Source organism: Tarenaya hassleriana, unplaced genomic scaffold (genome assembly GCF_000463585.1).
Source record: "Tarenaya hassleriana unplaced genomic scaffold, ASM46358v1 Cleome22, whole genome shotgun sequence".
Taxonomy (NCBI): Eukaryota; Viridiplantae; Streptophyta; class Magnoliopsida; order Brassicales; family Cleomaceae; genus Tarenaya; species Tarenaya hassleriana.
This window is the reverse complement of record NW_010965541.1, coordinates 1,448,867-1,464,628: the sequence shown is the minus strand read 5'-3', so window position 1 is coordinate 1,464,628 and position 15,762 is coordinate 1,448,867. Positions and strand designations below refer to the sequence as shown.

At 34.8% G+C, this 15,762-nt stretch overlaps 3 protein-coding genes across 4 annotated transcripts; all 3 read left to right on the top strand.

Annotated features, from left to right (window-relative positions):
- The first annotated feature begins 3,588 nt into the window (after nucleotides 1–3,588).
- Nucleotides 3,589–7,657, top strand: LOC104815004 (probable receptor-like protein kinase At1g80640). Its single transcript, XM_010543284.2, has 10 exons — nucleotides 3,589–4,001; nucleotides 4,623–4,796; nucleotides 4,971–5,236; nucleotides 5,517–5,649; nucleotides 5,760–5,823; nucleotides 5,960–6,056; nucleotides 6,139–6,238; nucleotides 6,339–6,457; nucleotides 6,891–6,980; nucleotides 7,344–7,657. Exons 1-10 carry the CDS (start codon nucleotides 3,866–3,868, stop codon nucleotides 7,485–7,487), a joined length of 1,323 nt encoding a protein of 440 aa, XP_010541586.1. The 5' UTR covers nucleotides 3,589–3,865; the 3' UTR covers nucleotides 7,488–7,657.
- Nucleotides 7,658–7,980: 323 nt separating this feature from the next.
- LOC104815003 (60S ribosomal protein L39) lies at nucleotides 7,981–8,624 on the top strand. The gene is made up of 3 exons (XM_010543283.1): nucleotides 7,981–8,082; nucleotides 8,227–8,330; nucleotides 8,425–8,624. The coding sequence occupies exons 1-3, from the start codon at nucleotides 8,080–8,082 to the stop codon at nucleotides 8,471–8,473; spliced, it is 156 nt and encodes a 51-aa protein (XP_010541585.1). The 5' UTR covers nucleotides 7,981–8,079; the 3' UTR covers nucleotides 8,474–8,624.
- A 3,720-nt stretch (nucleotides 8,625–12,344) lies between these two features.
- On the top strand, nucleotides 12,345–15,062 carry LOC104815002. 2 transcript variants are annotated; one of them, XM_010543282.2, is made up of 2 exons: nucleotides 12,345–13,814; nucleotides 14,611–15,062. In XM_010543282.2, the coding sequence occupies exon 1, from the start codon at nucleotides 12,654–12,656 to the stop codon at nucleotides 13,782–13,784; it is 1,131 nt and encodes a 376-aa protein (XP_010541584.1). In that variant the 5' UTR covers nucleotides 12,345–12,653; the 3' UTR covers nucleotides 13,785–13,814; nucleotides 14,611–15,062. The 2 variants fall into 2 exon arrangements, with proteins under 2 accessions (XP_010541584.1, XP_010541582.1); XM_010543280.2 differs by lacking the exon at nucleotides 14,611–15,062 and adding an exon at nucleotides 14,415–14,586.
- Nucleotides 15,063–15,762: the final 700 nt, after the last annotated feature.

The following is a 15,762-nucleotide window of genomic DNA, read 5'->3' as shown; positions in this document are numbered from 1 at the left end:
CGGGGGCCGGGACCGCGGCTGCCGGATTCCCCAACGGAGCGCGGTCACCGCCGGATTTTCGAACACCGTCGGCGTCACTTTCGCCTCCTTCAGTCTCAGCAGCATATCCGCCACCACTTCGCCGTCTCTCAACGCCGACCGCATCCAGTCATCCGCCGCTGCTGCCACCATCGCCGCCAGCCTCTGCCTCTCCGCTTCCACTCCTGAATCGATGAAAGACCAAGAAGAACCCTAAAGTACAGCGAAAGATCCTGCGCCCTGAGAGAGAGAGAGAGAGGGAGATGGTGGCGAAGGAGAGGAAAAAGAAAAGCTGAGGAAGGAAAAAGAAGTAGACAGATGATGAGATATTATATACGTCCTGCAGTTGATCCTTTAATGTGATTAATTTTATATTATAAATATATTTTAGAGTAATATAAATACTCGTACGTGTGTAGATGTGGGAGAATTAAGTGGGTCCCATTATGACGTGGCCATTGACACTATTCCATTTGTTTATTGGGCGAAAAACTCCAGACCTTCCTCTATGGGCTCTGTAATAAGCTCAAGGCCTAGCCCAGCCCAGCCCATAATCCATAATTATTACCATTTTTAATATTAAACCAATAATTAAACTGAAGTTTTTACTGTGATTACTAAAACAAAGACAAAAAATATTTACAATTTCAATTTATTAGTTATCAAAAACATTATTCGATAAACTCAGTTTATTTTGATTTTTAATAATTCTATAACAGTATTTGATGGACTTGTTATTTTTATTTCTCATAAAATTTATATTGCGTATTTTCTAATTTTATTAAATAGTATTTACTTTTGAAATGTTAATTTAATAAATTTATATAAGATATTGTCTCTTATATTTAAATTTTATTTAAGAATCTAATGATATATTCCATTTAACCTCATGATATAATAATTAATTAAATTACATAGATTATATTTAAATTTAGTTATTAAACTTGTTTTAGTTTCAACGTATATTAAGTCCTGATTAATTGTTTTATATAAATGGGACAACGTCATCTAATATTCGTTATTTTTGCTAATTTTAAAATAGAGAAAAATATTAGGTATTAAAATATATTAAAAAAATTATATGAATGATTCAAAATGTAAAAATAAATCAGTTTTTCTATATTTTCTTATTCAAATATTAAAATTTTTAAAATTTTTGTTTTTAATACTAAAACTTTTGGTATTATGTATTTAAATGTTGTATTTTTTTGAATTTATTAATACGATATAATTTTAATTGTTTACAATGGTTTAGTTTTGATAGTTTTATAATATTTTGATACTAATACAGAAAATGTGTTAAATATGCATAGTAAAATGAATATTTAAAATATAACATATTTCAATAATACATTTAAAAAAAAAAATCTAACCGTTTTCCCCTAAAATTATATTCTTGTCTGTTGGTATTGGGAAAGATTTATCTAAATAATTATTTATATATATCTCGTCACGAGATATCTCATGATGTAGTTTCTTAAAATCGTATGTTATAATTATAAAGCTATTCTATGAAGAAGAAAAAACATTTTATTTCTGAAAATGGACAAAAGTGCAAAATGGGCCCAAATTATGAAAAGATTAGGCCTAGTTCCTTAAACACAATTTGTGCCCAACGCAAACAAATTATAATGTATATATAATACAATCACAAAAATAATATTTTTCATTCGTAACACGTATTTAATTATATAAATAAAATATATTTTTTTCCTGATAAATTTTAATTATGTTAATAAAATTTTAATATATTTAAAATAAATTTAATAAGAAACTGATAGAATTAAAAATATAACAATGTAAAAAAATATGGAAAAAAAATTGAAGTGAAGACTTGCTCCCGGCCCATTACTTGGTTCTTGGTAGTTGGACATATTATTCTACGTGCAAAAACCAATATCAATGCCATTTACATTTTCATTTTCATTTAATTCAGTATTATCAATCTTATTTTGTAATTTATATAAATAAGTCAGTGCACTGAAATGGCAGTTGGGGATTCGGTTCGGGAGGGAAAATATTTTAATTTTATTGGGACAACCCAACTGTTCACCTAACATGTGACATTTGTCTATAGTTTAAATAAAAAAAAATCAAGGAATAACCAAAAAAAAAACTTGAGACTGGAATTAAAAAAAAAATGGTTATTCAATTTAAACCAATAGTCAAAGCCAAGTGACCCAATTGATGTTCAGTTTGTGATTTCATAGTTACAATGATTTTGTATATAGTAAAACTTATTCTTGTGGTAAATTCGATTCAATTCGCTTATTTTAGGCGTTGCGAGTAATTATTGCTTTTTTATTGCATAAAAAAGATAGTTATTTAACTACGAATTACTAATATATCAAAATTATCTAATTTAATGTGTGAGAATAATTTGAAAACAACTAAATCCACTAGAGGACGAAGAAAAAGCAACTCCTTGAAGAGCAGCCCAAAATTTTAAAAATTTGTCAAATGAAACCAAAATTCATTAACAATATTAAATTTATAACATAATTTATCGATAATTATTAATTTAGCCATAAGCGAATATTGTTTCTTTTATAAATTTTTAAAAATTGAATATTTATATATAAATTTTGAAAAGTTTAGATATTTATTTAATAATTTTATAATTCAGGTATTTATTTAAAAAATTGTAAAAATACAGGTATTTATATGCGACTTTCCCTTAATTGAATATAAATTCACGCACAAAATATATTCGAAATATTTCCATGTTCTAAAATCATTGTGATACGATAAAATAGATATGATATGTTATAGTATATTGTACAATATATATGAGTAAATTTAATGACGATATTTATAACGTCTAATTTAATCATATAATTCTTAGATAAATATTTTAATTCAATCAGAGAATCGAGTTTGAAGCACAATAACATTCTATAAGAACCATATTGTAGAAAAATTATATTAAATTATTACATAATCATTGTAAAGTTTAGTGTCTAATATATGTATTAACATTTCAATTAAAAATTCGATTTTTAATCACTGTAATGTAATTTTCAGAAAATAATTATAACTCACAAGGGTCAATCATATGATTAATATTGCCACCGACCATGAATGGACATGGGAACTGCATTTTCCCAAATGCATTTATTTCATTAATCAAATTATAAAATCTATTACAAAAGGTTATGCCATTAACCTCCTTTCTTAATTTCGTAAATCTCGATTTCCATGCACACCCGCTTTTGAGAATGTGAAAAGCATATAAAACTAACTTTTTGCAGCCTTTATATATATATATATATATATATATATATTGTTTCAAGTACTTCAAAATTAGATTAAAAAAATGAAATATCGTATTTGTTGCATGTCATATATTCTACAGTGGATTACTCATAAGCATGCAAGTGTGTATGGTTTCGTACATGTATAACTATTCAGACCAAAATTACAAAAAACATTATTATAAAAAAACAATTTCATCTAATATTCTCCGTGTTTGTCGGCATATATGTATGTACGTACATATATTCCTGTCGATGTAGACCGTAATTGAAAAGATATTTTCATTTTTTCGAGCAAAAGGGCTTCAGATCCTTTTTTGTAACTGCTCCATTTCCAAACATAAATTTTACATTTTCTTTATGGCTCTGCTCCGTTTGTCTTCTTCCTTTTGCCCTTTCTTGCAGAGAGCTTCACAACAATGGCGTTATAAAGGATGAGACTTTTTGAAGCAAAGGACGTTCTCAGTTTCCATTGAATTTCTCTCTGGACCCACAATAAGAAGTTCTGTCTGGAAATCTTTTCCATTTTTTTTCTCACGGGTTTTTGAAAGATACAAAAAAAGGACAAGATTTAGTGAAGACAATAAAGAGAGATGAGGGGATTTGTCCTTACGATTCTTGTTCTGCTTCATGCTTCTGCTCTTCGTCAATCCACATGCGCTGTCTTCTCAGCCACAGAAGAATCTCGTGCTCCTCAACCTTCAGCTTCCATGGATGCCTTATCTCCTGGTATTGCACTCTCTTTCTTCTCCCTTATACTTTTTTTTTGTAGTTTATTTTTCGTATATAGGGTGTAATATGTTGGTTCCACCTTGAATTTATGGAGTACTAAGTTGAGAAAGAATTCAAATTCGAAAGAAAAAAAAACATTCCCGTGTAATAAATGTGATAAAATTCTGGGCTTTTTCCTGTCTCTCTGGATTCACATCCTTAAGTTTTCATGGAATTTCCGGTTTTCTATGAATTTCCTCTTCTGGGTCTCAAGAAAATCCAATTGTTATTCCATTTGGAAGAGGTTTTGCGTTGAACCATTTGGTTAAACAAACATGATTTTTCTCTGGAATTTTGTCCGTATACTATGATTTCCTTCATGATATTGTTCATTTCATGTTTCAAGATTCAAACTTTTCCCCAGAATTTCCGTGTATCAATAGGTTTCTTCTTCCGCTAGCTAAAGAGAAACGACCATTTTCTTCCATCCGAGGATTTGCCGTTTTGCCCATCTGAGAATTGTCACTTCTTCATCTGGGTCTGATTGTAATTCCGCTGTTCTTCGATCTGGAGAATATTCTTGTCTACCCATTTGGTTGGAACAGGAAGAAACTAATGCTTGTGTGTTGTGGTGAACAGGGGCTCAACCTGGGGAAGCTGGATTGCATAATGTGGATACTCACAAGAGAGTAGTAACTGCACTTGCAGCTGCTTTTGCTTCAGTTGGTATAGTCTTGGTTTGCTCTCTGTTCTATTGGGTTTTCCATCGGAAAAGCTCTTCGAATTCAAAGCAAGAGAGCCTCAACAGCTCAGGTACTCAGTCATCTTGACCGGTGTTGATCAGTTTTAAAAGATTGATGAATCTTTATTCAGGCATTTCAATATTAAGGGGGGGGGGGGGTTATTACTTTTTCCTATGTATGATCATAGTTCAACAGTTTCTTGGCCTTGTTCTAATTCAAGTCGTTTTGGTTTGAGGGTTCGAAGATTGCGAGGGTAGTAGAATAGCATTGCCGTGGTTGTTAAAGCGAACGAGCTGTGCAAAACCGTTCAAGAAGAGATCTAAAAAGCAGACGATTGAGCTGATGATTGATTACGAGACAATTGAAAAGGGGACAGGTAGTTTCAGGGAGACAAACATCCTCGGTCAAGGTGGGTTTGGTTGTGTATATACGGTTAAGCTAGAAAACAATGTGTTAGCTGCGGTTAAGAAGTTGGATTGTGGCACTGAAGAAGCGACTAGTGAGTTCAAGGTACAATCCTCTTTGCTCTCTGTATCTCTTGTTACTTGTTTCTATGTTTGGTAACAGATGCTGTCTTGTCGCTTTTGCATTTACTAAGATCAAACCTGTGAAAGCATCTGAATCCTAAGCCTTGTATTGATTCTTGTTTTACCCCACAATTTGTATTTGGGTTGCCATTTCTACAACATGTTTGCAAGAGCTCTAAGAAGTTCGAAACTTGTGGTCTCATATAAGATTCCAGTATGTGCATAAAAAAAAACTTTTTTGGTTACTCTTTTGGGCATTGCAGAACGAGGTCGAGATATTGAGAAAGATGCAGCACCCGAGTATAATATCACTCTTGGGTTACAGCATGACCGATACCACGAGATTCATCGTGTATGAGCTGATGCAAAATGGCTCTCTTGAATCTCAATTGCATGGTAAAAGACAACACTCTCACATTATTCTACTTGTTCTATGCTTGCAGCATCTTGATCATCATGAAAACTCGGGAATGTCGTAAGGAAAAACACTAACTGTTCTCTCTCAGGTCCTTCTCGAGGTTCTGCCCTAACATGGCATATGCGCATGAAGATAGCCCTTGATACATCGAGGTGAGTGTTGGTATCTTGAGTCAAGGATCAAACCTTTTATCTTGATTTTGTCACTCATCCTCCAAATAATGTGTCTTGATTTAGACCCTACATTCCATTTTTAGCTGTTAACCAGAATTTACGGTTTTCCAACTAGAGGGTTAGAGTATTTGCATGAGTATTGCCATCCGCCGATCATTCATAGAGATCTGAAGACGTCTAACATACTTTTGGATTCGAGTTTCAATGCTAAGGTAAAGAACTCCTATTAGATTACCGAGAATCTTGAGATATTGTTTACTCCTTCGTCTAATAAATACGTTTATTCCTATCTAGATTTCAGATTTTGGGCTGGCTGTTACTAGCAGTACAAAGAGTAACAACATTAAACTTTCTGGCACCATTGGCTATGTTGCACCGGAGTATCTTCTTGATGGTAAGCCTAAATATGATACATCCTCACCAAGAACACCCTTTTCTGGTCATATGCTTGGAAAGTTTAGATGTGTTATTCTCTCATGTGTGTGTGTGTGTAGGCCAATTGACGGAGAAGAGTGACGTTTATGCATTTGGAGTGGTACTGTTAGAACTTTTGCTCGGAAGAAGGCCTATGGAGAAACTGGCTCCCACTGAATGCCAATCTATTGTCACTTGGGTATGTTACATCTCAACCTCAATCTCTTAAGCTGTTTTTGTAATCCTGGAAGATAACTTTACGGATACACCCGAGGGCAAGAAAGTGTTTTACTTTCGATAACAGCTGGTTTCAGTTACTGAAACCCGGGTTCTGGCATAATCCGGAAGATACCTTTACGAGAATACCCGAATGCAAAAAGTGTTTCACTTTCTTCAACGGCCGGTTTTCATCGCTGAAACCCGTGTTCCGCCATACTATTTTTGGTGTCTGTCAAACAATTAAGGCTGTGTTTCACTGCAAACACCCACAATAACATCAAAACACTGGCCTGAACCAGAGGCAAATGTCTTTACCAGTTCCTTTAAAACATGACATTTCCGTATCATGTATGAGGATTTGAACTACAATGTCTCTATCTTTCATGTTTTTTGTTTTGTTTTGATCTCTACAGGCAATGCCTCATCTCACTGACAGAACAAAGCTGCCAAACGTCGTCGACCCTGCAATCAAAGACACCATGGACTTGAAACACCTCTACCAGGTTTGTTTACACTTAAACCTCTCTTAAACATTTACGTTTTCGGCGTAGAACCTAATCACTCGATGCGTCGTATGAAAATATGAAACAAAACCCATGATTTTACAGCTGCCAAAGTATCCAAAAGTCTCAGAAATTTACTATCTTTAGGGTGCATTTTGATGGAGAATCAGTATGTAAGATAAACGGAAAGAATGTTGGCTTGGGCTTGGAGTAGATTAGGGACTTTAGTCGAAGAAAATATCCATGAAATAGAGAATTACGAGAGAGAAGGAGGTGGTTTTTGACATTAGAAACTATAGGGGTGTTCTTCTGCAAAATGTGGAATTTGTGGGGAATGATGTGGAAATACGTGAAAATATGCAGGTAGCTGCAGTGGCGGTGTTGTGTGTACAGCCAGAGCCAAGTTACAGGCCTTTGATCAGAGACGTTTTGCACTCTCTTATCCCTCTCGTCCCTATGGAGCTCGGTGGCACTCTCAGAACTGCCTCCTCCGTTGACCATCGTTGACTTCCGGTTTACTCCACCGTTTGCTCTAACCGAACCGTCTTTTTGGGGTTTTCCTGTAAATTCGAACTGTTTAAGTGGATGAATTTCAATTGGTTCAGAGAGACTTTTTGGTTGGTTTGGAAAACCGGTTTGGTTTCTGAATTTCAGTTGGTATAATTCGGTTCAGTACATTACGGCAGATATAGAGAGGTTTTTAAGGTGTAGCTATCAGCTAATTACACTCAAATTGTTTATCCATATATATATATATATATATATATATATATATATATGTGTATATATGTGTGTGTGTGAGAGAGAGAGACTATCAATTGATTCGCAAAATAAACATTTTAATCAATTCCGGAAAATAGTTATTATGTACTTTCTCAATTTTAAGATCGACAAGAATAGCCCAGAGATTTAGGGTTATTACATTGGGCTCAAGTGGGCCCATATAAATAAACGATGAGCCCATGAGGAAATGTGCGTGAGAATCTTCCCAGGTATAAAAGCCCTTTTTTTTCTCCATTCTCTCAAGGTCTCTGCCGATTCTAGGGTTTCTTTCATCGTGTCTCCTCTCCCACGGCGGCAGAATAATTAGGAGGCCAAAATGGTACGTCGTGCTACCTCTTTCTCTCTCTATCCCTCTCTCGTACGAGTAAGAAATAGTGATGTATGAGAATCCTGATGTTTTCTCTTCGTGACGCTTTTACCTTTTTCTGTTTGGTTGTCGGGAAAATCGTGGGGAATTGAACAGCCGTCACACAAGACCTTCAGGATCAAGAAGAAATTGGCGAAGAAAATGAGGCAGAACCGACCGATCCCTCACTGGATCCGTCTCCGTACTGACAACACCATCAGGTGCTTCGTTATTCTGAACTGATTTTTTCCTGAAATTTCCGTGCGATGGTGATCGGAGACGCTTATCCTGCAATTCAATCGGCGTGTTATTCAGGTACAACGCGAAACGCAGGCACTGGCGCCGTACGAAGCTCGGATTCTGAGCATCAGGTTCTTTGTTAGATTTCGCGTTTACGTTCTTGACTTTGTTTTTGAATTTTCAAATTGCCAATGTAGTTTTGGGTTAATCTCTGAATTGTTGTGCGTGTTTCTCGGATTCTGTCGATTCCTTATGTCATATCCATTTCCCCCATCTTCTAGTGCGTCATTATTAGACAGGAAGAATGATCTCTCAGTAGTAAATCAAAACCAACCAGAAATGCATAACGAGAAGCAACATCATCGTTCTTCAGTCATGTTCTTAGAGCTCACAAGGAGTGTATGTGAAGCAAGTTCATGGACTGCTTCTTTCACTGTGTTGATCTCCACCATGTCTCTTTGATGAGGCAAAACCCTTTTGCCTCCATTATAGCTGTAGGGTAAGTATAGTAGTGAAACGATTGGTCACATAATTCAGTTGTGTAGATTAGCTTCGTAGGAGATGAGTGATTGAATAAATGAAAGAAAGTTGTAACTCGGATTCTGTAACTCAGTTGGAATGTGAAGTTGTGAACTCATTGAATGAGTTGTAAGTTTTGTAACTCGTCGAATGAAACTCGAACTGTCCAATGCTGACTAGGGAATGTGCTTGCGAGGTAATTGAACCTAGGGTTGGACGGTTTGGGTGTATTTGTCGGACTAATTTTGAAAATGATTTATTCGGTTCTATAAAAATTGTGCCAAAATGATTTATTTGGTCATATTTTATACATGGTTAATTCAGCAAACATCCTCTTCCTTCTGCATTAGGGCATGTCAATGTATATTAGATTAAATATATCGATTAAATAGACCCATTATATATATATATATATATATTATGTGCACATTATGGATTTCAGTGGCTAAAACAAAAGGGCATGTTTTAAGAAAATGGGCCTAGAGGCACATGGATATGAAGTGATTAGATTGATCACTATTTTCAGGTTTAATCAAAATATAATCACACCATTGAGAATTTTTTTGGTCACCCAACAAATAAATTACATAAATTAGAAAAATATATTACACATTATTTATGATGGCTGTTGCATTTTAAAATAGATTCTGAGAATAAATTTAAACTTTTTATTAGATCCTTATCATAAATCATATTGTTTTTTTTTTCTCTTTGTTAACTAAGAAAGATTAAAATCATATTCATGAACGGGAATTAAGATTTGTACATTGAACTGAAACAAAGTTAGAAGAATATCCTCAAGGTATCAATATATCCACATTGGCACATTAAATAAATCTGATTAATACAAATAAAATCCGGCCCACGAGGATAGATTAAATAATAAGATGACTATTTTACAATTTCGATTATTATTATACATATATATATATATATATATATGTTTGTGTGGGTGTGTGTATATTATAAAGACAGAGGTTAACAATGCAAGTAAAGTCTTGGAAAATTAGGCGATTTAATAAGCCGAATTGTCAAATGAGAGGTTTTCTTTGTATGTTATCTGATGCTTAACAATCAAGTTAATTAACTAAGTGTTGACGATCAAATTTGGGATTAGTCCATAGATTACTGGTTAATTATGGATTAGACTTCTTAACAAACAACTTCAAAATCACGGAAACCCCAAATTCGTCGTCGTAGTGTATCAGTTAAATCCAAAATTGTCATGTTGGTTTCTTTCTACGTGTTCATTGAGAATATATGTTAGTTCGGTTTCAATTTAGTATTTTTTTTTATAATTGAACTAATTTAAACATGTAACAAATATACAAATATAAAATCTAACCCAAATCAAAATTTATTAGATTTTGATTAAAACAAATTATGTTATAGTTATCACAAATTAAAACTCAATTTATAAACATTATTTTTTTTATCATTGTTATTATTATAAAATAGGAACCAGACATAAACTTAACCAAACCAAATTTGTCCTAACTTGGTTTCGTATGTTGAGAGTATTTATTTTTATTAATCTCTTGTTTCTTTTTTTTCCAAGTTTAAATTATTTTAATTAAACATTATTTGTACAAAATCCCGATTTGTCCCATCTGAAAAACTCCAAGATCTGAAGTCTCTGCGGATCAAACATCGATGGAAAAAACAAACAAAAGGAAATTATAATTATCGATGAATGAATTATAAAATGAAAATTTTTCTAACCAATTAATATTCGATTAATTAAATTTCCCATGGAAAAATGTCGTAAGTTAACAACAACGGGTAATCGGTTAGGGTTATTTGGGCCGACTTGATTGGCTGTGAAGACAAAGGGGATAAGATTTTATGAAGAATCTAATACTCTAACTTTTTTTTCCCCACATATAATCTAAAATTGTAGATGAGTGGTTGGTTTTCTCCCATGTAACAATGGTAAGTGCCGGTTAGATCGGTATAATAATATTGATTGATTTGGTGTGAATTATATAAATACCTAATATTTTTCATTTTAAAACATTGTGTTCCTTCTATTGATTTATTAATAATTTAGAATTCAATAAACATAATGTTATATTGGTTTGTATATATACTAAATCATTTTAGTTATTGATCGAATAGTCAAATCGAACCAAATAAGATATAACCGTAACCGAACCGAATCCAATAAAAAAATCGAACGGTTGTGATTTCTTTAAATAAAAAAAAAATCAAAATCGAATCGATTAAAAAATCGATAATTTCTTTGAAAAATTAATTTTTTTACAATAAAAAACTGAATTCGAATCGAACAAAACCGAAAAATAACCGAATCGAAAACCAAACCTCAATATAACCGAACCGAACCTAAAACGAAATCTGAAATGACCACCCCTAATATATGTGGCTTGGATTCAGTTTGGTTTAGATTATTTGTTTTTCCAAACCAAACTAAAATGCCAGCCCGTACGGAAAAGTCTTCCTGCAAATCTAGAATGTGGGTTGAGTTGAAAAGTAAAGCGTGTTGTTCTTCGGTTGGAGTCAACTGTTCCTCTTCGTCACTTTTTTTTTTTGGTAAAAAATGTCTCTTTTTATACATATATATATTAGATAAAATTCAAACTAATAAATCAAACTTATAATTCAGTAACATTTTATTTAACCTAGACGATGGATCCAAATTGTTATTAGAATATAAGTAAACTGAATTGTTTTCTTTAAATATTTCAATAAATCTATTTTTTTTTTCAATTTATAAATACTTTCTAATTAAATTTAAAATTTTAGCTAGTTATTCAACAAAAAAGACTTTAGATCTAGGTCATGAATTGAAAAGTGTGAAGTTTTTAAAGAAAAAGAAAAATAGATTGAAAAATTAATGGGGACAAACAGATGATGGTTGTTCGTTTGATCGGTGGTGATTTATTTGAGACCTTATAATTATATTATTAATGTGTTTTGTTTCTATATATTTAATATTTCATATGATACAAAATAGATTTGATATTGTTGCGTTCCAGTTTCTTCGCCCCAAAAAACAAAAACAATATATTATTATTTTAATTTGAATTCAGATCTAAAGCAAATTAAATAATCATAAGATGTGGCATTCAATCGACCACCTTTGAGCTGGCTGCCAACGCATTCTGATAACTTGAAAAGATAATTATAAATAAATAAATGGCTAGCCGAAAAAAAAAATATAAAATGAAATTGATGTTTTCATGTGGTTTATGTATTTCGTTGCATATTTCGACTCCGTCGTAGGGTCATATAAATTTGTTTCCCAAAAAGAAGGATACAAATTAAAAAATATAAAATAATTTAAAAAAAAAAAGAAATGCAATTATTCTTTTGGTAAAAAAACAATATGAGGTGTATTTAACCAAAAAAGGAGAGATGCAACTCTATCTCCCTATCAAATATTTTTCCAAATATAATCTAATAACACAAAACTTACATTAATATTTATGGTAAAAAAAAACTACAATAGTATTATTTACAATTTATTCTAAGTGAAGTGACTTTTTTTTAACCAAATATAATTATAAATGTGAAACTTGTTGGCCCCAAGCATCATCTCCCAATCATTATGTTCTCCAATGAAGGGTTACAAGAATCATATGTTCCTTTTTTTCTTTCTAATTTTATTTTATTTTTTGCTACGATTTCTCCTTTTTTTTTATGAATTACGTTAGAAAATATCGGATTTTATATAAATTTCTCAAAGAAAAACCCTTGAGAACCTCAGAAACATTTCTCCAACCGCAACGCAAACTCCTCGGAATCAGAAATCTACCACAAACCAAATGTCCCCTCCGCCGTCTCCGTCGCCTCCTCCGGCGATCTCCGGCGAAGCCAACCTGACGACATGCCTCTACAAGACGAATCTCGGCGTCTTCTACGTCACGTGGGCTCGCACTTTCTTCGGCCACTCCGTGAATCTCTTCCTCCACTCCCAAGATTGCTATCCCCACTCCTCCGCCGCCTCGCCGCTCTCTCTCTCCGCCTCCGCCGCCGATCTCTCCCTCTCCTCCGCCGTCTCCTTCCGTCTCCACCTGAACCCACTCGCCTTCTGGAGAAGACGCGGATCCAAGCGCGTCTCTCAGAAAGTCCAGATTTTCTGGGATTTGACCCGGGTCAAGCTCGATTCCGGACCTGAACCCAGATCCGGTTTCTACATCGCCGTCGTTGTCGATGGCGGGATGGGTCTCTTGGTCGGAGACGCCGTCAAGGAAGCTTACGCTCGGACCAGAGCGGGGAGACCCACGATCCCCCAGGCTCTGATCTTGAGGAGGGAACACGTGGTCGGGAACAGAGTGTTCTGCACTAAAGCTAGAATCGGAGGGAGAAACAGAGAGATCTCGATCGATTGTCAGGCCAACGAAGACGCCAGGCTGTGTTTCGGAATCGACAGCAAAAGGGTTCTGCAGATCAAGCGCCTGAGATGGAAATTCAGAGGAAACGAGAGAATCGAAGTCGATGGAGTTCCTGTTCAGATCTCATGGGACGTCTACAACTGGCTGTTCGAGAACAAGCCCGCCGTCAACGACGTTAACGGTAACGGAAACTGCAACGGAGGAGGAGACGCCGTGTTCATGTTCAGATTCGAGACCGACCCAGTCGCCGTCACGGCGGAGGAGACGGAGGAGGCGAAGAACGGCGTCGTTTTATGGCAGGCGAAGCAGCCGTGTGGGTTCGTGGGGTGGAGGAAGAAGATGAAGAGAAGCTTCCTGAGGAGAGGGAAGCCTCGTAGCTCGTCGTCATCATCGATGATGTCGGTGTCGATGTCTTCGGCTTCGTCGGCATGCAGCTCCTCCGTGCTCGAGTGGGCCAGCTCCGCCGACGAGGCAGAGTACGGCGGCGGATTCGCCGGCGGTCCCGGCTGTCCCGGCGGCGGAATCGGGTACTCGTTGGTCGTCTACGCACGGAGGAAGTGAGTTTTTTGGGCGAAAGGACTGATTGATTAGGTCGGTCGAAACATTTTCATTTTTTTTATAAAAATTCTTTCCTATGAAATTCACTAACAAAGGATGATTTTTATTTTATTTTTATCATATGGCTAACACGCATAAAAATATATTGAAATAAAGTTGTATTTTTTTCTCTACATTTCGTTCGAATCAAGTTGGTCGTTCGTTGTTGTAACGACAACAACTTGACAGCATTACGGACCAACAAGAGACTTTAATCTAAGGCTTAAAGGGTTAAATTAAAGATTATAAGATATGGTCACGCGGACATAGCTTTTGTCTAGATATCATTATCACTTGCTCGCTTGCTACTTGGTAGTGATATTGTGGTCCTCATTATTGTACCCGTTTTAACAGAAAAAAATATATATATCGTTACATGGTTTGTAATTTCATCTTGGTTATCATATTATATATTTAACGGTCCAATTCGTGTAAATATATCTAAATTTCGCAACGGGGCCTATCGTGTAAAAAGTGAAATTTGATGGGGAATTTATATATTATTTAATATTTCCTTTTTCTTTTTCGATATTATTGTGTGTTTGTCGTCTCCGTAATGACTTCTAACGGATCCACTCTTTTGATTTTTCTTAGGTCTCATCATTTGATATAACGCTAAAGCGTATTAGAGTTTAAAAAAAAAATAGTGGAGGATGGTGCACGTCGAAGAATAAGGGGCTAAATGTCAAAAAAGGAATATTGGGCTACTTTTAAGAAAATTTAACTTCAAGGGGGTATTTTTTAAAGGTTTGGCAAAACTGATGTGTGCTGTGTCTGCCTGGCGTGACAGCTTATGTGATAGGAAACAACAGTCTATGCTTTTGGAAAAATTCCATGTTTTCCGACAAAAGTACGGATGAAAGATGTCAATGGTGGGTCCCTTTGTCTTCCGGTCTTGAATGCGTGACTGGCGCCCACCCCTTCCGTGAATGAGAGCTGATCATGGCGCCTGCAACTGAGAAAACGGGGAGTGATGAAACATAGAACAACAGTTGATGCTCCTCCTTTCATCTATCAGAACATCTCTCTAGTGACGGGAGATACCAGTGCGACTAGAATCTAATTGATACCCGAAATCTGTGAGATGCAGTGGAGAGGTTTGCGGGAGATGGCTGACCCGGGATCCTTCCAAAAGACTCGACAGTAGTTGCAAGACCCAAATTTGGATAATTTAACAGATAAAACGGGAACATAAAATGTATATTCCGTTGCAAATTCGAATCTCAAGTTTGGCAAATGATGTATATTTCAAATCCCCGACCACCCTCAAACTAAGTCCAAAATATTGGATTACCTACAAAAATTTGGCTTTAAAGACGTTGTCACATTTCCATATTGACACACAATAACAAACTTAGCAAAACTTTTAATTGGGGGCAAAATTAATTTTACATATGATAAACATTTAGAGCATTTATAAAATTTGGTTAAAAAATGATTGACTTTATGAAGAAATTATGAAATTTCAATCAAATCAATGGGGGCATATGCCCCAATATATATCAACATGGATCTGTCCATATCGACGCATCAATGCATCGATGGTAAAAATTAGGAGTAAATATTTCGGTTCGATTTTAAAGAACTAAACTGAAAAATATGATATTTTTTCCTATCCGAATTATTCTAAATTTTTTAATGGTATTATTTTTAGAAACCGAATTTCTTGAAATTGAAACGAATCGAATTTTAAAAAATTCTGAAAAATCGAATTTTAAAAAAAATTCTGAAAAATCGAATATTTTAAAAGAAACCTATCTTTTTTTAAAAAAAATAAAAATCGGAACCGAATCGAACCAAATATAATTTAGAAACCGATTGGTATCTATTTTTGTAAAACCGAAAAAACCGAACCGATACAATCCAATCCCAAAACTGAACCGATTCCCGAAACACTCACCCGGTAGAAATAGCTCGTAGTTCGGTCACCCGTCTTAAAGTC

Excerpts from the sequence above, each read along its gene's own strand:
- LOC104815004 (XM_010543284.2), top strand. The coding sequence starts at position 3,866 with ATGAGGGGATTTGTCCTTACGATTCTTGTTCTGCTTCATGCTTCTGCT. Across the intron at positions 4,797-4,970 it reads AGAGAGCCTCAACAGCTCAG|ATTGCGAGGGTAGTAGAATA; the intron begins GTACTCAGTCAT and ends GAGGGTTCGAAG. Across the intron at positions 5,237-5,516 it reads AAGCGACTAGTGAGTTCAAG|AACGAGGTCGAGATATTGAG; the intron begins GTACAATCCTCT and ends TGGGCATTGCAG.
- LOC104815003 (XM_010543283.1), top strand. Across the intron at positions 8,331-8,424 it reads CGTACTGACAACACCATCAG|GTACAACGCGAAACGCAGGC; the intron begins GTGCTTCGTTAT and ends CGTGTTATTCAG.
- LOC104815002 (XM_010543282.2), top strand. The coding sequence starts at position 12,654 with ATGTCCCCTCCGCCGTCTCCGTCGCCTCCTCCGGCGATCTCCGGCGAA.